Below are 23,281 nucleotides of genomic sequence, written 5' to 3'. Positions count from 1 at the left end.
GAGGCTGTGGGAAAATTGGAACACTAATGCATTGTTGGTGGAGCTGTGAGCTGATCCAACCATTCTGGAGAGCAATTTGGAATTATGCCCAAAGGGCGATAAAGCTGTGCATACCCTTTGACCCAGCAATCCCACTTTTAGGTCTTTTGCCCAAAGAAATCATGGAAGGGGGAAAGGGACCCACATGTACAAAAATATTTATAGCTGCTCTTTACGTGGTAGCAAGGAATTGGAAGTTGAGGGGGTGCCCATCAATTGGGGAATGGCTGGACAAGTTGTGGTATATGAATACAATGGAATACTATTGTGCTGTAAGAAATGATGAGCAGGAAGAGTTCAGAGAAACCTGGAGGGTCTTACGTGAGCTGATGATGAGTGAGATGAGCAGAACCAGAAGAACATTGTACACAGTATCATCAACATTGAGTGTTGACCTACTGTGATGGACTATATTCTTCTCACCAATGCAATGGTACAGAAGAGTTCCAGGGAACTCATGATAGAAGAGGATCTCCAAATCCAAGAAAAAAAAAGAAAGAAAGAACTGTGGAGTATAGATGCTGATTGAACCATATTATTTCTTTTGTTTTGGGTGCTGTTGTTTTTTTTTTCTATTTTGAGGTTTTGCATCACTGCTCTGATTCTTTCTCTTGTAACAGGATTAATGCAGAAATAGGATTAATGTTATTATGTGTATATATATGTGTGTGTATATATATCTATATGTATATGTATAGATATATATAGATATAACCTATATCAGATTACCTGCTGTCTAGGGGAGGGGGGAGGGAGGGGAGGGAGGGAGGGAGAAAAATCTGAAATTGTAAAGCATGTATAAACAAAAGTTGAGAACTATCTTTACATGTAATGGAAAAAATAAAATATCTCAAAAAAAAAAAAAAAACTTCTAAGAATAAAGACCCCATCACTTCTTAAAAAAAAAAAAAAAAAGGAATTCTGGGCAAACTGCAAAGAAATCATAATGCCACAATAATTCCAAATGTACACCCCCATATATTTGTATAATATATATTTATATAATGCATAGTATGATATATAAATATATATCTATGTGTGTATATTTTTTTAAAAGTAGGAGAGAACTGGGAAAGGCTGCTCGTAATCACATGTGAGATCACACCCAGGATACAAGAACCACCTCAAGATGTAGCAGATGAGACTTTCAGAGACTTAAATGGACATTTCCCTTTTCCCTTTTGCACACACAATCTGTAAGGTCGACTTACTAAAGTTTTGCCAATGCTTCCCTCAATTTCTCCCCTCCCTTTTCGTGAGAAATGGGTAGTTGTCTCTTCTCAATGTGGTTATAACAGTCAGTCATACTCCCCCTGACCTGTTTATAGGACAAAGGTCTCAGATCCCCTCCTCCCCCTCAGGTTAGCAAGGTCACATGGTTCAAGGAGCCCTGGTCTCAATAAGGTCTGCTTCAGAGTTGTATAAGGCCCACTCCTGAGTTATGCCCATACAAGGAAGAGGGGTGGGAATACTGCGTTCTGATTAGCTAGTTTTTGTGTGTAGATTGTAACCCCACCAGTGATGAAAAAGGGGAGGGTCCATTCTCATTAGGGACTAGGGAATAAAACAGGGCCTGCGAGCCCCCTTTCTGGGCACCCACTAGCTGCACACTAGGGTGCCTCTTTCTCATAAGAAGAAAATAAAGCCTTTGTCACTTCGCTGCTGAGTTCCTGAGAATTATTGAGAAGAGGATGGATTTTTCCCTCACTTTTTCTCTTGATATTAACCATCAGAAGCTCCATAGTTAAGAACCATTTGTAATATATTTGTAATATTAGTTTAATTCATTGAGGAAATGGTAGTTTCTCAACAAGTCTGATGAGGGATTGTGAGAAAATAATTTTTTAAAAAAGAAAATAATTATTAATAATGGATTTCTTGGGAGATCCAGAGATCAGTTTCTCAGTGCTTCTCCCCACCCCCCAAATCCAGAAAGTTGAGTTCTCCTAGAAAAACTTTTATCAAATCTCATCAGATACAAACCCAAGGGAACAAAAGGAATACATAGATTCTTTTGTCTCTATCTGGGAAGGGCTGATGGAATTAAACCACACCTAGATAATGGACTCGGCCTTAAGCAACCTGAGTGAGGGTCTTTCCCATTCTTTTCCCTGTTATCATCTCCAGAGTTCATTTTAATGTAGACCACCTTCAAATCATGTCAACCAATGTAACTAAATGATGCTAACCAATTAGCTTTTTGTTGCTGTTGTTGTTGATGGGGGGAGCCCCAACTGGGGTTAAGTGACTTGCCCAGGGTCACACAGCTAGTAAGTATCAAGTGTCTTCAGACAGGATTTGAACTCAGGTCCTCCTGAATCCAGGGCTGGTGCTTTATCTACTGTACCACCTTAGTTGCCACCTAACCAATTAGCTTTGATCAATGTATAATGACCTGTCTCTATCAAAAGAGGATAAAAATACTTGAAAAATGCCAGGGAGGGGGGGCAGCTAGGTGTCAAAGTAGATAAAACACCAGCCCTAGATTCAGGAGGACCTGAGTTCAAATCCAGCCTGCTGTGTGACCTTGGGCAAGTCACTTAACTCCAACTGCCTCACCACCACCCAAAAAAAAGAAATGAAAAAAAAAGAAAAGAAAAAGAAAAATGCCAGGGAGGACTCAGCTCTTAGGTCTTGTAGATCTTCTGAGTTCTCTGATGTCTCCTCTTTCTCTGAGAGACAGCATGGGTCTTCTGTGGCTTTTTTTCCTTCTCAAGCTAACTGGCATGCTGAAGCTTTCTCCCTGCTTCCTCTACCATGTGGCCTGAGCCCATGAGAAGTTAGGGAGACACATGGTCAATCCTTTACTGGTATATTATTAATAAATTAATATATGCTCACCCAAAACTTGTGCAATAGCTATAGTAATCAAATATTTTAACACACTCTTCAATAAACACAGCTCTCCAAAGGGAATCTAACTCTTTTGTTTAAAAAAAAAGGTACTCTGCACAACCATGCCAAAGTGAAGATTCTAAGACTCTCACAAATAATAAATAAATAAATGGAACATGTGCTCCTACCTATAAAGACCAAATGTCAAAGGATGCATATAGTTAAATATTTTATACTTTGTTGTAAGAGGAAATTTTTCTACATTTATTTCTACTGGGTTGTTTCTCTGCCCAGTATTAGTCTTTTCCCACTTGGAGTTATCAATAGAATTTGTCAACCATTTTAAAAACAGAGTAAAATATAATGTTATCATTACGAGGAGTTTTTACTAATTTTTCCTTGTTATTTAGAATTTCAGAATATATAGTTGGGATATCACAATAATATATCTTTGCTTTTATCTTCACTGATAAAATGTCCAGGAGATTCTCCAATGAACAAATTTTAGAATACAAAATATCCCATCTGACTCATTGAATGGTAAATTTTCAGAGAGTGAACTTAATGATGTAAATGTTATGACTGCAATGTGTGAAACAGAGCTCATCTGATTCCAGCAAGGATGAGTCCACCAGTGAAGTTCTTTATGCAACAGACAATATAAAAGACATTAGCAAGGAGGTTTTCAGACCCAAGTTTATGACAAAAGAGATGAATAGCCACAATGTCTGAAAAGTAAGAATAGTTCTTATTGGCAATGAGAGCATAAGGGTCACTTACAAAAGCTAAACATTATTATACTTCAATCTGGCCCTCCCTCATATTAGTAAGTCAATGCTTAAAAATATTCAGAAATGTATAAAAGCAGAAAGCCAAAGAGTGCTAACTGGTCTGTTACATCCAAAGAAATAGAAAAGTTCATTAGTCTGTCACACTGGTCTTATTGTCATGTCATCAGTGGAAGAAATCTATCCATAAAAAGTATGTGGAATACCTCCTAGGGCAATAAAATTATACCATGTTGTCAGTTCTCAGAAGCAATGAGGTACTTTTACTTTGAACTGAAAAATAAAGGCAAATAAAATCTATCTCAGGATAAATTTTATCTAGGTTCCTCACTGTAGAATCTTTTTATTGAAATTCATCAGAAGGCATTTGTTCTTTCGTTCTTTCTATCAATCTATCTATCTAAATTGTTGATGAGTAATTGATGCCTTTCAAGGCATGATGTAAATATATTCAGTACAAGTCAAACAAAGCAGACAAATATGGCCTGAAATTTTAGTTGGTAGGAAAACATTGAAAATGAATTCACATTAAAAAAAAAAGAAAAGAAAATGAATTCACTCACTTGGGAAAAGACAACACTGAAAACAATGATGTGAGCCTACCTTCAATTGTACTATTGAAGCTTATGAAACCACTATTGAACACAGGCTAAAATAAAACATACAGTAATTTTTTACATCCCTTGATCTTTTCTTGAGATTTGCAAAACAAAGGTGAAACCTATTTGGGACCATTAAAACTGTAGAGAACTTCCAGAAATAAAGAAGACATGTATAGGCCACTGTATGAAACTCTGGTTTTGAAATCTACAGAGAAGGCAATAATGACACTGACTTCATTCCACTTTGATGGATCTACATTTCTACCTGTGAGAAATGGGTAGTTGTCTCCTCTCAATGTGGATATAAGTCAGTCATACTCCCCCTGACCTGTTTGTAGGACAAAGGTCTCAGATCCCCTCCTCCCCCTCAGGTTAGCAAGGTCACATGGTTCAAGGAGCCCTGGTCTGCTTCAGAGTTGTGTTCATATAAGGAAGTATAAAGTCCACTCCTGAGTTATGCCCATACAAGGAAGAGGGGTGGGAATACTGCGTTCTGATTAGCTAGTTTTTGTGTGTAGATTGTAACCCCACCAGTGATGAAAAAGGGGAGGGTCCATTCTCCTTAGGGACTAGGGAATAAAACAGGGCCTGCGAGCCCCCTTTCTGGGTACCCACTAGCTATACACCAGGGTGCCTCCTTCTCATGAGAAGAAAATAAAGCCTTTGTCACTTCGCTGCTGAGTTCCTGAGAATTATTGAGAAGAGGATGGATTTTTCCCTTTATTTTTATTTATGACTACCTTCCATCCAGATGCTCAGATTCCAGCAGAGCACAACCCAAAGCAAAAACAAGATACTGCCCTATTTTACAACAAAAATAACATGGGAGTAAGAAGCTCTTGACCAAATTGCAAGTTTATTGAAAGTAGCAAGATGGCCTCTACATATTTTTGGTTTTTTAAACAATATTCTAAATGTGGCCCTCATCAAGAGCTGAATAATATATTTAAAAGTTTGTAATCCTGGGGATTTCCAGGGTGGAGCCAAGATGTCAGGGAAAGGCAATAAGCTCTCAGAACTCACAACACAATCTCAGGACACGATTGCTCCAAAAAACCTCCAAATAATGCCATAGGACAATTCCTGAAGCAGCAAAACCCACAAAAGAATGGGCTGAGATAATTTTCCAGCCAAAGACAGTTTAGAAGGTCCACAGGAGGGGGCTGCTGTGCTGGGGCAAGAGTGGAGCCCAACCCCACAGCCACACTGACACAGATCCAGTCCCAGGCAGGCCAAGCCAGGGAAAGAGACCCCCAGGGCCTCTGAATCAGCTGCAGTGCCAGTGTCATCTGGAAATAAGCTCACGGTTTGCTGAGAGGTTGGCAGAGGGGAGATTCCAGGGGTCTCTGCTGGTAATGAGTCGGAACTTGGGTTTTGGGTTTTTTTTTGTTTTTTTTTTTACCACTGCTGGAAACCAGGAAGTAGGCTTAAGTAGCAGAGACCAGGCTGGGGAGTGGTGCAGGCTCATCAAAGCAAACAACCACAGCACTCAAAGTTTTGCTGTCTGGTTATTTAGCAAGTTGACCAGGGGTTATCTACAGAGCAGGGAACAAGCCAGACTAGTGAATGACCTGCCCTTCCTTAAACTAAAACACCTGGGACCCTCTAAAGCTTGGAACAGTGTAGCTTGGAAGTAGGGAGGGCCCCACTGTAAGAGGGAGTTAAAAGTCATGTAAAAGACCAGCAAGATGAGCAAACAGAGAAAGTTGAGAAGCATAGAAAGTTTCTTTAGTGACAAGGAAGATCAAGGTACACCCTTAGAAGGGGATAGCAATGTCAGGGCTCATACATCCAAAGTTTCCAAGAAAAATATGAATTGGTCTCAGGCCATAGAAGCGCTCAAAAGGGACTTTAAAGACAAAGTAAGGGGCAGCTAGGTGGCACAGTGGATGGAGCACCAGCCCTGGAGTCAGGAGGACCTGAGTTCAAATCCAGCCTCAGACATTTAACACTTGCTAGCTGTGTGATCCTGGGCAAGTCACTTAACCCCAATTGCCTCATCCAAAAAAAAAAAAAAGACAAAGTAAGAGAGGTAGAGGAAAAAATGGAAAGAGAAATGAGAGTGATGCAGAAAAATCATGAGAAAAAGTTTGTAATCCTAACACTGGATTACTAGGTGGCAGGCACAGTGGAAAGTGATAGGCCTATATCTTCATGAGTTCAAGTCTGACCTCTGACACTTAGCTGTGTGATGCTGGGCAACTCACTTCACCCTGTTTGCCTCAGTTTCTTTATCTGTAAAATGAGCTGGTGAATGAAATGGCAACTCACTCCAGTATCTTTGCCAAGAAAATAGCAAATGGGGTTACAAAGATTCAGACAAGACAAACAACTGAACAATTTCAACATTAGCCAATGAGAATATATCCAAAAGGTAAGTGAGGAAGTTTACCAAAGACCTTCCAAGTGGCAAACCAAAAGTTACAGGACCACAGATATATGATTTATTTACAAAAGTCCTATTGATAGCACCAAGTGTGTGACAAAAGATGGGCAAAATAGGATTCCTAAACAAATAATTACAAGGATATAAACTTGATAATAATTTCTATCTACTATGGCAGAAACTAGGCAAAGACCAGTATCTAACACCTTATACTAAAATAAGGTCAAAATGTATATGTGATTTAGACATAAAAGGTGATACTATAGCTAAATTAGAAGAATAAAGAATAGTTAACCTCTCAGATTTATGGAAAGCAGAACAAGTTTATGACCAAACAAGAAATAGAGAATATTATGAAATGCAAAATGGATTATTTTGATTACATTAAATTAAAAAGGTTTTGTACAAACAGAAGCAACGCAGCCAAAACCAGAAGGGAGGCAGAAAGCTGGGAAACAGTTTTTATAGTCAGTATTTCTAATAAAGGACTCATTTCTAAAATATAGAGGGAACTAAATCAAATTTATAAGAATGCAAATCATTCCCCAATTGAGAAATGGTCAAAGGATATGAACAGGCAGTTTTCAAATGAAGAAATCAAAGCTATCTATTGCCATATGAAAAAAATGCTCTAAATCACTATTGATTAGAGAAATGCAAATTAAAACAACTCTGAGGTACCACCTCACACCTATCAGATTGGCTAACATGACAAAAGAGGAAAATAATAAATGTTGGAGAAGCTGTGGAAAAATTGGAACACTATCGCATTGCTGATGGAGTTGTAAACTGATTCAATCATTGTGGAGAGCAATTTGAAACTATGCCCCAAAGGGCTATTAAACTGTGCATACCCTTTGACCCACTAATACCATTGCTAGGTCTGTATCCCATAGAGATCATTAAAAAGGGAAAAGGACCCACATGTACAAAAATATTTATAGTTGCTCTTTTTGTGGTGACAAGGAATTGGAAATTGAGGGAATGCCCATTTTGAGGAAAACAACTCCTTCTCAATAATTCTCTGGAACTCAGCCAGTGATGTGTCAAACACTCATTTATTATCATTCTCGTGAGAATGGGCAACCCAGTGTGCAGCTGATGGGTGCAAAGAATTTGGGCTCGAAGGCCCGGTTTTAAATCTTAGTCCCTAACATGAATGGACCGCCCCCCCCCACTTTTTCACCACTGGTTTGATTACTCAAGGGTTACAATCTACGCACAAAAACTGGCTAACCAGAATGTAGTATTCCTAACCCTAATTTCCATAATTATTCTTTGAGTTCTTAGCCAATGGGGAGGTGATACAGGGACAATTCTTCAATACTCCCTCATATGGACATAGCTCAGGATCAGACAAAATTCAGACCAGTTCAGGGCTTCACAGAACCATGTGATTTTGTTGTGTTTTTTTTTTTTTTTTGGGGGGGGGGACGTTTTTCTTCAAACAAGTCCAGAGGAGTATTATTTGAATGGTGACTATTATATTCTTATTGAGAAGACCATTCCCCATTTCCTCACACCCATCAATTGGGGAATGGCTGAATAAGTTGTGATATATGAATGTAATAGAATACTACTGTGCTGTAAGAAATGAGGAACGGGCAGATTTCAAAAAAACCTGGAAAGACTTAAGTGAACTGAAGCTGAGTGAGATGAGCAGAACCAGGAGAACATTGTACATAGTATCAACAACATTGTATGTTGATCAACTGTGACAGACTTGACTCTTCTCAGCAATACAATGGTTCAAGATAGTTCCAAAGGACTCGTGATGGAAAATGCTGTCCAAATCCAGAAAAAAGAACTGTGGAATCTAGATGCAGATTGAACCATACTATTTCAACTTTTTTTTTCTTTTTTGAGGTTTTCCCCTTTTGTTCTGATTCTTCTTTCACAGCATGACTAATGCAGAAATATGTTTTAATGTCATTGTACACATATAACCTATATCAGATTTCTTGCTGTTTGGGGGAGGGTGAGAGAGGGGAAGGAGGGAGAAAATTTGGAACAAGAAATCTTATAAAAACAAATGTTGAAAACTGTCTCTACATGTTAAGTAGAAAATAAAATACTTTCATGATTAAAATAAATAAATGAATATTTTCTTTCTTGAATTTATTCAAAATCCACTTTAAAGACAAATAATTAGAAACTGATGTCATCGTTTTATTTTAAAATAAAAATTTTCATCCTACTCTCTTTGCCTTCTCCAGCTCCTATGGTGGATCTGCTTCCAGATCACAATTTCTGTGTCTCATAGAGTTCTGTCCTGGGCCTTCTTCTTCTCTTCCTCTATATTTCCTCTATATTCTTCCTCTTGGTGATCTCATCAGCTCCCATGGATTTAATTGTCATCTCTATGCTGATGATTCTCAAATCACCTCTCTCCTGACCTCCAATCTCACAATCTCCAACTGCCCTTCAGATATCTCAAACTGGATGTCCAGTAGACATCTTAAACTCAACATATCCAAACCTGTTCTCATTATCTTTTACCTAAACCCTCCCCTACCCCTACCTTCCCTATTATTATAAAGGGCAACACCATCCTCCCAGTCCCTTAGGCTCACAACCTACAGGTCTTCCTGGATTCCTTGTTATCTGTTACCCACCACATCCAAGCTGGCTGCCAAGGCCTGTTGATTTCACCTTTGCAACAGCTCTCAAATACACCCCTTCTCTTCTCTGACACTGCCAACACCCTGGTACGGGTCCTCATTCACCTCTCACTTTGATTACTGCAATAGCTACTGGTGGGTCTGCCTGCCTCAAGTCTTTCCCCACTCCAATCCATCCTCTATTCAGCCACCAAAATGACTCTCCTAAAGCACAGGTCCCACACCAAGTCATCACCCTACTCAATAAACTCCAGGAGCTCCCTATCACCTCCAGAATCAAATACAAAATCCTGTTTGATATTCAAAGTACTTCATCAGCTTCCCTCTCTGCCCATTCTTCTTACACCTTTTTCCCCCCATGAGGTACTCTTTGATCCAATGACACTGGCCTCCCTGCTGTTCTCCTCAAACAAGACACTCCATCCTTTGGCTCTGGGCATTTTCTCTGGCTATATCCCATGCAAGGAATGCTTTTCTTCTTCTTTTCCACCTTCTGGCTTCCTTTAAGTCCCAATTAAAATCCCATCTTCTGCAGAAGTCTTTCCCAACTCTTCTTAATTCTTGTGCCTTCCCTCTCTTAATTAGTTCCTTATTTATCCTTGCATATAGTTTGTTGGTACACATTTGTTTGTTTGTCTCCTCCATTAGATTGTAAGCTCCTTGAGGGCTTCTTTTTGTATATCCAATGTTTAGCACAGTGCCTGACACATAGCAGGTACTTAATATATGTTTACTGATAATCATATATTCCATGGGTACAAAAGGAATACTCAGGCTAATAGGATATCTAATAGGATCGCTCTCTTTTAATTAAGTACTGGACACTGTAAGGGTCCAAATATTATCATTTGACTTTTTTAAAAAATAAAGTTTCAAACATACAGTGAGATCTAAATCTTATTATTTACCACTTTATTTTATGCCACCATAAACTATGTTGTAGCAGACTAAGCAAAATTATGTCTAAGGGAGCCTCTCTTAAAAAAGCAAACTATTATTTACCTATAATCCAAGTGGTAAAAGCTGGAATAACTTTTTTAAATCATAGAAACTTTGAGCTTTAAAAATTGATTTTATTTTCAAAAGACATAGTAATCAAGACAATAGTTTTTTCCTTGAAAAATGCAAGTTCCAGGATAAACTCAGAACACAATAATTTTTTACAGATGTTTAACTAATTTAAATCAATTGCTTTAACAAAGACACCAAAAGAGTCTAAAAATTTCCTCTATCAGCAAATACCTGACTTACTTGCCAAGCAGACAGAAGTAGAGGCCACAGGCTGTTCACACTGGTTCATAACATAAACTTATTAGAAAACGTTTACAAAGAACTGTCTGCCAAGATGGCTGCATGAAGGAAGGTAGGCTTTCTACCCTGACCCCCAACTCCAACAAAAATCTGAACTTCCTGCCAGACAGAAATAATTTGAGAAATGCCATAAGTAATTATCCTAAGTGATTGCTTCCATCCTAGAAATGCACAAAATATCCACCTGTGCAGCTCATGGGCAATGGGAATGGAAATCACTGACCAAAATAGACAAACCCTCAGCCTCCCAGAGAAGGATCAGTGACACGGCTGCCAGCTCTCTGTCTAGATGCAGCTGGAACAGAGAGCTCCCCAAATAAAACCCTAGTGGGGTTATAAACCCACAGCAGGACCCTTAGAGAGAAGCAACAACAGTAAACACCAAGCAGCTCAGAATGCAGTATGGATCAGAAAGTATCTCCCCAGGACTCCAATTTTGTGAGGAACCTGTCCTGAAACCATCATATAAGGAGGGTCTCAAATATATAGCACTCTGAACCTCAAAGATCCAAATAGTACCTAGAAGAGCTTAAAATTCTACCCAAAAGTAGAAGCTGGCCCTGGCACAAAGGTCCAGTTCAGGAACTAAAGCTGTAGAAATTAGTAAACCAGAGACACCAACCAGGATAAAAAAGTATTGCAAATCTAGAAATCTCCAAAAAAGAAAAAGTAACTCCATGACAACTACAGGGACTCAAACGGAAAAATGGATTTTCCATAATGGTTATAGTATATGAATACCTAGAAGAAATTAAAATTCTTAAGAATTGGAAAAGTAGCTTAGAAGAGAAAGTAACAAACCTGAAAACTAAGAGACCAAACAGAAATCAATAACTGAGAGAGCAAGAAATATCAGAACATAAAATATCCAATATCAAAACTAACTAAACTGAAAACAAGTCAAAGATAGATAATTTAAGTAAATCACTGGACTCCCTCAAAACCATGATTTTTTTTTTTAAGTCTGGATGCTATATTTCAAGAAATCATACATGAAAACTGCCCGGATCTAGAACAAGAAGACAAGTTAAAGACAAAAAGAATATACCAGATACTGCCTACAAGGAAGCCCAAAAGAAAAAGTCCCAGGAATGTTATAGCCAAAATTCAGACTTTCTCTTATCTACTAGCTGCAATTTTAGTGTCTACAAACATACCCATGTCTCTCTAATCCTCAAAAAAATTCCCACTTGGGGCAGCTAGGTGGCGCAGTGGATAGAGCACTGGCCCTGGAGTCAGGAGTACCTGAGTTCAAATCTGTCCTCAGACACTTAACACTTACTAACTGTGTGACCCTGGGCAAGTCACTTAACCCCAATTGCCTCACTAAAAACAAAACAACAAAAACAACAACAACAACAACAACATCCCACTTGATTCATCCATCCCCACCACTATCTATCATCCTGTATCTTTATTCCCTTTTATCACTAGATGCCTTAAGAAGGCCTTCCATGTTAAATGCCTCTGTTTCCTCTCCTGTCACTGTTTTTAAACTCTGAATTCCTACCTCATGACTCAACAGAAACTGCTGTCTCCAAAGTTACTAATGATCTTTTTTTTTTTTTTTGGTCAGGGCAATGAGGGTTGTGACTTGCCCAGGGTCACACAGCTAGTAAGTGTCTGAGGCCGCATTTGAACTCAGGTCCTTCTGAATCTAGGGCTGGTGCTTTATCCCCTGGCCACCTAGCTGCCCCACTAATGATCTCTTAATTGACATCTAACAGCCTTTTCTTAATCTTCATCCTTCACCTCTCTGAACTCTTCACACTATAGATCACCACTCATTGGCACCACTCTTCTTCGTAGGTTTTCATAACAATTCTCTATCCTGGTTCTCCTCTTACCTATCTGAATGATTTTTCTCTGTCTTGTTTGCTGGATCTTCATCTAGGTCATACCTGCCAACCATGAATGACCCCAGGTCTCTGTCCAGAGTCCTCTTATCTCTATATAAAATTTCACTTGGTCATTTCCTCAGCTCCTATGGATTCAATTACCATCTCAAATCTACTTATCCAGCCCTATTTTCTATGTTGATCTCAAGATTAAGAATCTTCAACTACTTACTGGATATCTCAAACTGGATGTCCTGCTGACATCCTAAACAACTCATTATCCACCCACCCCCCCAATTCCCTCCTCCCTCCTTCCAAATATCCTTATTACTGTTGAGGACACCACTATCCTCCTAGTTACCCAGGCTCCCAACCTCAACTTTATACTCTAACCTATCCCCATATCCTATCTGTTGTCAAAACCTATTAATTTTACTTCTATAACATTCTCTGCATATACTCCCTTCTGTCTTCTGATACAATTACCACCCTGGCACAGACAGGCCTCTTAATCTCCTCATTCCTGCTGGTTGGTTACCACATCTTTCCCGATTCCAGTCCGTTCAGCAGTCAAATTAATCTTGCCAAAACCCAAGTTTGACAATATCACTCTTCTCTACTCAAATTCAAGTGGCTCCCTATCACCTCCAGGATTAAATACAAAAATTCTCTGGTACTCAAAGCCCTTTATAACCTAGCTTCTTTCCCACCCCACCCCTGCCTTTCCAGTCTTCTTACACCTCCACAGACTCGGCTCCAGTGACACTGACCTCCTGGCAAGACCCTCTATCTCTTGGCTCTAGAGAAGCTATTCCCCATATATGCCCAGAATGCTCTTTCTTCATCTCTGCCTCCTGGCTTCCTTCAAGTTCCAGCTAAAATCCCATGTTCTTTAATGAAATCCTTCCCAATCCCCCTTAATTCTAGTGCCTTCTCTCCACTGATTATTTCCAACTATTTAAATGTTGTCTCCCCTATTAGACTATGAGCTTCCTGAAAACAGGATTTGTCTTTTGCCTTTCTTTGTATCCCTAGCATTTAGCATTGTGGAGGGCACGTAGAAGGAGCTTAACAAAAGTTTATTGAGTAAGCATCCAGAAAGTAGCAGTTCAATTACCAAAGAACCACAAACTTATGACCACATAAAACCTATAAGCTTTTAAGAAGAGAGATCCTTGAATGCTGTATTTTAAAAGACAAAAGATACAAGCTTACAACGAAGGATAAATTCCCCTGCAAAGGCAAATGTAATCCTACAATTGAAATAAATGAACCTTTAATGGAACAGATGACTTTCAAGCATTTCTGATGAAAAGACCAGAGCTGAGTAAGAATTTTGCAATAGAGCCCACAAAAATCTAAAAAAGTAAATTTATTTGAGCAACTAGAAAGAAATGTATGATGATGCAGTGCTAACATTCTAATAACAAGTATCCCTTCAGAACCTTAATTTCTATAAAAGGCATGGAGGTATTTAATTTAAATAAGAAAAACAAGAGGTCCTAGGGGAATAAAACGAATACAATAGTATAGAAAAGAGAAAGTGGATGAAACTTGCTATTCTCATAATTGGGGGTATATGAGAAGAGTATACAAATATGGAAAGGGGGATTGAACTTCACTCTTACCTGAAACAGACCAAGAAGTTGAACATACACACAATCTAAAAAGAACAAAGGAGAACTTGAAAACAGAGTATGGTTTAGAAATACATCAGACCCAACAGGGAAACACAGTCTAGGATTGAGTAAGGAAGATGCACAAGTGAAATATTCTTTCTGCTTCTAAAGGAGAGCAGAAAGGGAATCAGGGTAAAGAACTAGAATCTAAGAGAGTGTCCATCAAGTGAGAAAGGGCTGAACAAAATGAGGTATGTAAATGGAAAGGAATACGGATGATTTCAGAGAATCCTGGATAGTATGAACTAATGAAGAAAGAAGTGATCAAAAGCAGGTGAACAATTTATACAAAGAAGAAAACACTGTAAAGACAATCTACTTTCAAAGATTTAAGAACTCTGATCAATGCAATGATCAACCATGCTTCCATAGGACCTATGATAGTATAAGTTAGCCACCTCCTGAAAGAAAAGTGACAGACTCAAGATGCAGAAAGAAACATATTTTTTTGGACATGACCACTACATGAAATCATTTTGCTTGACTGTGCGAACTTGTTACAAGGGTTAGGTGGGTTTTTTCTCCTCTGTTTTTTAAGTGAGGAGAAAGTGGTAGAGGACTGAAGAGGTTAGCAGTAACAATGTCCCTGTCCACTCCCTAGAAGGCTCCCTACAAAGTTCAGAAGAAACCAAAGAGAAGCAGAAAGGCTTTTAAGGTAATGTATGTAATTTATTATATAATTTAATTGTGTATATAGAAGTGCTCATGTTTTTCAGAAGTAAAAATACTGATTTAAAAAAAAAAGGTAGGGGGCAGCTATTTGGCACAGTGTATAAAAGCAATGGCCCTGTATTCAGGAGGACCTGAGTTCAAATCCGGATTCAGACTTGACACTTACTAGCTGTGTGACCCTGGGCAAGTCACTTAACCCTCATTGCCCCACAAAAAAAAGATAACTAGCGATAATCTTATTCAATGGACCACCCTTTCTGATCATAAACATCAAGCAAAGTCTAAAATGCAGAAATGCCAAAGGAATTTGCTACTATGACAGAGAAAAGTTAAAGAAGGTGTGTTCTTCCAGATGTTCATATTTTAGGACATTGGTTTCTACATAAAGTCCCAGGACACTGAAGAACCTCCTGGAAGAGATCAGTCAAGAGTTTAAATCTAACTATCCACAAAGAAAAATTCAGGTGGATAAAAAAGATCTATGGCTTAGCTTTTGACAGATGTTCAACCCATAAATTTGTCCTTCAGTATATATAGCTGTGGCAGACTGAGTTGGGTCTAGAGTTAAACAGAGTAGGCTGAACTTACCTGAAGAAATTGCAATGTTCCTTTAATGACAGCCAAATATCTCCTTGAATCAAAGGCCTACCTTTCTAATATGAATATTCTACCAGTAGTGTTGAATGGATACAACATATAGCAGAATATAAAGGTCTCTAAAGAAGTAAAAATCATTATCAGGCTGAGACCAACAAAAGGGTACCTGGAAGATATGAAGAAGCTGCAATATGTAACAAAAAAGGAACTTGAAAGAACTGGAGTAAAAGGTCATTAGCAAAATATGTGATCAAAACAGGCTAGTCATGTAATGAGGACAAGAGATAACAGGTGAACAGCCCAATTGCTCCACTGGGATCTTTGAAATGTCAGAAGACAAGGAGGGCCTCTGGCATGTTGGGTGGATCCCCAATAGTCAACTCATAGGAGGACATAGATATGAGTTGCACAGGCCAAGCAAGGTATTAAGAGGCTGTAATTGAATCATTATAAAAAGCATCCAAATAAATGAAATCATATAGCTATATGAATATAAAGGAGGCTTCTCCTGGGACAGTCATGTGATAGACAGGAGCCTGTGATGGAAAGAAGTGACTTAAGGGCCAGCTAGGTGGCGCAGCGGATAGAACACCGGCCCTGGAGTCAGGAGGACCTGAGTTCAAATCCAGCCTCAGACACTTGACACTTACTAGCTGTATGACCCTGGGCAAGTCACTTAACCCCAATTGCCTCACCAAAAAAAAAAATAATAATAATAAGGAAAAAAAGTATGCCCTGAAGAAGGAGGAAGGAGGAAGGAGGAAGGAGGAAGGAGGAAGGAGGAAGGAGGAAGGAGGAAGGAGGAAGAAGAAGAAGAAGAAGAAGAAGAAGAAGAAGAAGAAGAAGAAGAAGAAGAAGAAGAAGAAGAAGAAGAAGAAGAAGAAGAAGAAGAAGAAGAAGAAGAAGAAGAAGAAGAAGAAGAAGAAGAAGAAAGAAGAAGAGACTTAACCAGGAATTCAAAGGAGCTGAAGACATGCCTCCTACAGTGGTAGGTACTAATTGTAGATTCAGGTTTTCCAAGCCAGTCCAAAGCCTATTTATCTTTAACTTCCTCCTATGCTCCTAAATCACTGTCTTCTTCCTTTAATGCTGAGCTTAAATCTAACATCTTTGGGGCAGCTAGGTGGCACAGTGGATAAAGCACAGGCCCTGGATTCAGGACGACCTGAGTTCAAATCTGGCCTCAGACACTTGACACTTACTAGCTGTGTGACCCTGGGCAAGTCACTTAACTTTCATTGTCCCCATTTAAAAAAAAGAAAAAGGGGGCAGCTAGGTGGCGCAGTGGATAAAGCACTGGCCCTGGATTCAGGAGTACCTGAGTTCAAATCTGGCCTCAGACACTTGGCACTTACTAGCTGTGTGACCCTGGGCAAGTCACTTAACCCCCATTGCCCCGCAAAAAAAGAATAAAAAAAAGAAAAAAAAAAGCTATGGCCAAAAAAAAAAAATCTAACATCTTCCTTGAATCCTCCCAGTTATAACCCACAATCAAATATCCTTCCTGTTTCCTGTTAGTCAAACATTTATTAAGCACCTACTATGTGCCAAGTACTGTGCTAAGTGGTAGGGATAGGGATACAAATATGAAAAAGAAACACAGTCCCTACCCTTAAGGAGGTTACAATCTAACAACACACAAAAGGAAGAGAAGATATCACTGTGGGGTCATAGTGAAGTTCAATCCAAGCTGGTAGGAAGTGTGGAACTGGCTGATAGGGAGTCCCCTTTAAATGGAAGCTGTAGGAAGATTTCTTTATCCTACCCTCCAGCCCTTCAATCAGAGGGGCAGAGGCTACTGGTGAGATGTGAGTCCTAAAGCTAATGCAATTTTGAAGGATGATGAGTTTCCTAGGGATGAGATTTCCTGCAGGCATGATCATAATGGAGTCCAGTCCCAGAGAGTGCAGCTAGTTGGAAATGAGCACTTAATGTCTATATCAAAGAATTGAAAGATTTTAATCACTTATTAAGGGCTTACTATGTGCTAGCACTGTGCTCAGCACCGGGGATACAAAAAAAGAAAAAGACAGCCCCTGCTCTCAAGGCATGTACAATCTAACAGGGGAAGATAATATGTATAACAACATAAATAGGTACATATTCAATACATACAGACTAGACAGAACTAGAGTTTTGTTTTGGACAACTTGAGTTTAAGATTCCATCTAAGGAGAGAAGAGGGAGAGAAAAGATGCAGGATTGTCCTGAGGTATGCCCATGATAAAAGAACAATGTCTGTTTTTGTTGCTTAATACTTCTGTAATGCTTTCCAAGACATAATTTTATTATCACTGAGGTTTCCAGATGCAGATTCCTTACTGCCAAATCTTAGACCCTCCTTATCTTTTTTGTCCTTACCTACCCCTCCAACAGTTCCCTCTTAGGCTGCTGGTGACTGGGGAGAATTTAGGACAAGATGGCTACTTGCACAGAGATTATGGGGCACCTCACGTGAATGAGTGGCAAGTCCAAGTTAATTTCAATTTCAGGTGGTTAGAAGTTGCAAGCATTAAAGGAGTAAGAGAACAGCACTTTTCCTGTCTCCTGTTCAATCCTGTCCACTAACACAGCACTGAGGAGTTCAGAACTTCCCCCCAAGTTCATCCCCTGCATCCAGGCCCAGATTTATTTCCAAAGGATTTTTCTAAAATAGGTTGTCACCTTGATTTATTTTTTATATATAGGTTGGGATCTTTTTAGTCCATACACATTATTTCACTGATGTAGAGAATACCAGTTGAGGCAACTCCTACTACCAGTACATAAGTTCTTCAACTTTTAGCCTTGCAGCTACCTGGGGCCCCTAAAGTAAGTGACTTGCCAGCCCCGAGTCACAAATCCAGTATATGTGAGAGACAGAATTTGCAATCTAGTCTTCCTAAGTCTCAGGTCAACTACCTATCCATTATTGGTATTCTGTCTCTTTCCCAAAGGATTTTAAAAGGGCATTGGGGCAGCTAGGTGGTGCAGTGGATAAAGCACCAGCCCTGGATTCAAGAGGACCTGGGTTCACTTACTAGCTGTGTGACACTGGGCAAGTCACTTAACCCTCACTGCCCCACCAAAAGGGGGGGGGGGGGGCATCACTGTACACCCTGGTCTATATATCCCCAACTAGATTATAGAACCACTGAAGGGTAGGAAAAAGAACTGTCATATTTGCATTCCCTTTGTATCAAAGGTTAAATTGTGTTCCCTCCCTATCAGTTGAGTATCAACTACATTTCATTTTAATTTATTCAAAAATAATCAATATTCCAGTGAACCAGAATAATTCAACAAAAACATTTTGATATTCTGAAGAATTTGCAGTTCTACGGTTCCTTTCTACCCTATTTTTTAAATTTCAGACCACTAAAAATAGATCATAGTGTTGAAAATGTTTGCCAAATTGAATTAACTTTTGTGAATCTAAAGTGAAAAAAATATCAACAGTAAATTTAGCTTAACATCACAAGATTTCCATTAAATACTTAATTCTTGCTGAATGAATAACCAGATTTCTTATTCAAAATGTTTTTAAAAAAGATTTTAAATGGGGGCAGCTAGATGGTGCAGTGGTTAAAGCACCGGCCCTGGATTCAGGAGTACCTGAGTTCAAATCCGGCCTCAGACACTTGACACTAGCTGTGTGACCCTGGGCAAGTCACTTAACCCCCATTGCCTGCAAAAAAAAAAAAAAAGATTTAAAATAAAAAACAAACTTGTGTTTGTATTTATATGAGATAACACAAACTTTTGAGACAAAATAACATTTAGACTGAGGGACACTTTTAGATGACAAATTTCAAAAGGCAAATCAACTAAGCATCTTCCTGATTGCATCCAAGACCTCTTCCAATGCTTCATAATGGGGTGGAGGTGACCCTAAGTTCTTGAAAGATATGTGAAAAGTTACAGCAGGCCCTGCACCAAGCTGTTAAAGTTTGAAGGATGTCTCCTTTCTGCTTTATTCCCAATCAAGGACCAGCCTAATTAAGCTCAAATAGGACCCTGACCAGAAGATTGACCACCAGGTGATTTTTTTTTTGGCCCAAACAACTTCTGATAGTTTATTTAAGGGAAGGAAGGGATTGGAAAGTACATAGGTGGAAGGCATGACCCACAAGCCTTTTTAAAGTAGTTATTCACTAAGCATTTAAAGAGCACCTATTGGCTCTTTAGCACAATTTATGACATGTGACACCCACCATTACTGTTTTTATCCTTTTAAAATATTTAAGAATACAAATTAAATTCTACTAAATATTCTATTATAGACAAATTCTGTCAGAATCAGTTCCCAAGAACTATACAACTCCTGCACAACTGGAGTTCTGTTGTACACTACTGTGAAATAAATTGGTCATCTATTGAGCTTGGTAAATCTATGCTATAACAGTACTTAATCTATACTATGCAATCAACTGTGTAGGTTCTTTTCAAGGGCAAAAAATTTGCATAAGGGATTTACTTTCACTATCTGTAGTACACTAAGAACTATATTCCCTTTACCTGAAATTTAAAAAAGAAAACTTTTCCCGTGTTTCCCCACCCCACTTTTTTTTTCAAAGAAAACTTTATCCCCTTCACTTAATAACGAAATAAAATGTTCATGCTATTTCATCAAAAATATTAAATCTCTCACTGACTAATTGTTTGTAGACCTTTTCAAAATGATTTTCTCCCCAAATGGGCTAAAATCCAACTAAGTCTATATTTTGCTTAGCTTTAACAACTTAAATTTTCTTTCCACCTAGGAAACTCTAGATTACTAGAATTTTATCAGCTTTTATTTAATCTCAATGTAAGAGAATACTTTTACACCTTTCTTTTGTGTGTCAGTTGCAGAATTCATATATTTTGCACTATTTGTTTCATTGAAATATTTACAGGTTTTGCCCCCCCAAATGATTTCACTCCTCTTTTTACCTACTTTAAAATCAGGTTTCAGCATGCAACTAATCCTTATCACTGATAGTGATATAGCAAATGACTTTTCAGAATAGCTATGGTTCTTAGAAATGGAAAGGCCCTTAAGAGATAAATTCTTGATTCTAGTCCAACACCCTAATTTCATTGAGGAAACTAAGGCTCAGAAAATGAGAATGAACTGCTAAAGTTGACAGGTAGTAAGCAACAGAGCTTTGATTTAAAACCAAGCTCTCCAAACCCACTGCTCTTGCCTCTACACCAAAGCTACCAAATTTGACTAGAGAAAATACCTGTAATTATAATACAATGTACAATACCAAAAAAGGTATGCTAAGCATATTTGTCAAAAGAAGTACTAATTTAAAATATTTGGAACTCAAATGTCCTTTAATAACTCAGAACAGCAAGTTGCACCCAAAATAAACACTATCCAGAACTCTGATTTTTATTTACAAAAGTAAAACTGTAAAATCATCTTGCAATCAAAGAAAATACTGCTTAATATTTCATGTCAAAATGTAAATAAAGCCAGTTTTTTTCCACTGGACAAATTATATCCGGGTGACAGGAAGGGAAGACATGCTATACAAAAATCTCATTCAATTTATGATTCAATTCTCTAACTATTCTTCATATCAGAGTTAGAACAAAAAAAGTGTTCACATCTCCAACAAAAGCACACTGACTATTAATGGCCCAGGACCAGCCCTAACAAAATTCACTGCAGAAACCCTAATTCTGGAAATCTTCTAGAGTGATGGAGAAACCAGATTTCCACTTAAAAAAAAAAAGCATACACATTTTATCATTAAATTTCAAGCTGATATAAAAAACATCAACTATTTCCCTACTTAAGTCCAACTTTGAATGGATACCTATTTGGCAACAATGTTTTATTACAAGGCATTAAGAATGCCCAGTTTTTTCCTGGACTGAAAAAGTCTGATCTACCAATGTTGCTCAACTTCCTAAAATACCAATGAATTGACAAATTTGGATCAACTCTGAAACTCCAGACTACTAGAATGCATCATCCCACTAATCACCTTTTCTTTATTCTCATATAGAATAATTTTTCAGCTTTCTACTACTTAGTGATTAAAACATCTCATATCTTTCTGCCCAGCTATTTATACTTACTTTCCTTAAACATATATAACTTATAAATACAGCAAGGAAGACCTGGGTTCAAAGTCATGCCCAAACTGAAAGTCACTTAATCTATCAGTGCTTTGGGCAACTCAGACTTCTGTAAGTCACTGACCTGAATTGGCAAAGAGTTTCCTCACATGAGACTTCCCTATGGTAATTTAATCACAAATCTAATCCCTATTCCTATCCTCAGACACGATACTATATCACAATATCAATCTAGCATCTAGATTCTAAGGTTCTATTAGTAGCATTTAACTACAACTTGTTTTTAAAAACCACAGTATTTCAGACGAGTGAATCATTTCAGTGTTAATCAAAGTTGCCACTCTGCCACTGACTGCATTTGATATTTAAGATCCAATTACACTCAAGAAGGATGAAAACTACTAATAATTCTGATTTACTCCAAGGGTACCAAAGACTAAAATAACTATGAGACGTTGAAAGAAGTTTTTCAACTGTTTTTCTACATAAACTTCCTTGATCTCTTGTACAAATAAATTTCGTCATACCAAATTAATGACTTAGTTTACCAGTTCTGATTTTTTGAAGATGATCTCCGGAGTACTACATTTTTCAAAGTTTAAGATGTAAGAAATGGATTTTTATGCTAAGTTAACATTTTCCTACAGAGCAACTCACAATCAGTTACTGCGAAATCCTTTCTTGGATAAAGTGGATGGGCATGAAAAGGGCAGGATCTCTATTCCACGCACACTACAAGCCAGGTGAAAACGTGCTACAATGTAGTCCTGCACTGTAGCTACACATCACACTTTAAAGCCCTAACAGGACTCTACGGACACCACCAGACACACTAATTTGGGAACGCAAATTGTTCACAACTGTAACGGAAAAAAACCCAAAAGTTGAGCGAAAAGACCCATCACTAGAGCCCTTTCCTCTGCTCTGCAGCTAGAGTTTGTGCCACGAGACACACGTCTCATTCACAAGAAAAAGTCAATCTTACAACTAAAAGCTCCAAACTTTTTTTTCTTTCCTCCCGGACCGCCCCCTCCCGCCAGGCCCCACCTGGTCTCCACCTCCCGGGAAAGGGGACGGCAGAGCCGGGTCGCAGAAATGCCGTCCCCTCGCTCGGGAAGCGGGCGCAGCTCGGGGCGCGGCGGCCCGAGGGAGCCTGCGGCGGCTCGCTCCGGCAAGACGGTGCGGGGGACCCGGTCCCGGGGCGGGCACAGGGGCCCCGTCCCCGGCGGGGTGGCGGCGAGTGAAGGTGCGGCGCGCTCGCAATGAATGAGGCGCCCGCCGCTGGGGCCCCGCACCCCCTGTCCGGGCCGCCCGCCCGGGCCTAGGCGGGGCGCGGGCAGGGCCGCAGGGCGGCCGGGGCGCGAGGCACGGACGCGAGGGGCGCGCGCGGGCCGGGGCGCGGCGGCCGCCGGGCGGCCGAGCGGGAATTGCGGCGGAGTCCGGCGCGGGGGCTGCACTCACCAGGATCCGCTTGAAGAGCGCGTTCTCCTTGGGCGGGAGGCTCACGGCCGGCATCGTCCCGGCTCCTCCCGCGGCTCCCGCCGCCGCCGCCCGGGTTCGGTCGGGTCTGTCTGGGGCGCTGTGGGGGTGTGTGTGTGTGTGTGTGTGTGTGTGTGTGTGTGTGTGTGTGTGTGTGTCCGCCGCCGTCCCCCGGCTGCCTCCTCAGCCCCGAGCGCCCGCCGCCGCCGCCGCGCTGTGCCGCCCGCCCGCCCGCCGACCTGGCTCCCTCTCCTCCGCCGCTTTTCTCTTCCTTTCCCTGTTCCGGCCGCCGCCGCCGCCGCCGCCGCCTCCCCCCCGGCGGGTCCCCGTCGGCGGTTCACGTGGTAACTGAACAGACCGACAGAGGTAGCCAAAAT

At 39.8% G+C, this 23,281-nt stretch overlaps 1 protein-coding gene across 3 annotated transcripts in view; it reads right to left on the bottom strand.

Annotated features, from left to right (window-relative positions):
- NAA15 (N-alpha-acetyltransferase 15, NatA auxiliary subunit) overlaps positions 1-23,041 on the bottom strand; it is a 93,666-nt gene extending 70,625 nt beyond the window's left edge. For 2 of the 3 annotated variants that reach the window (XM_043969996.1, XM_043969997.1), the window contains exon 1: positions 22,887-23,041. In XM_043969996.1, coding sequence (XP_043825931.1) covers positions 22,887-22,940 — 54 coding nt within the window. In that variant the 5' untranslated portion in view covers positions 22,941-23,041. The remainder of the gene's footprint in view (positions 1-22,886) is intronic. The other variant, XM_043970000.1, reaches the window with a different exon arrangement.
- Positions 23,042-23,281: the final 240 nt, after the last annotated feature.

The sequence above is a fragment of the Dromiciops gliroides genome, chromosome 6 (genome assembly GCF_019393635.1).
Source record: "Dromiciops gliroides isolate mDroGli1 chromosome 6, mDroGli1.pri, whole genome shotgun sequence".
In the NCBI taxonomy this organism is placed as follows: Eukaryota; Metazoa; Chordata; class Mammalia; order Microbiotheria; family Microbiotheriidae; genus Dromiciops; species Dromiciops gliroides.
Note: the sequence above shows the minus strand (reverse complement) of the source record. Positions and strands in the feature narration are given on the sequence as shown.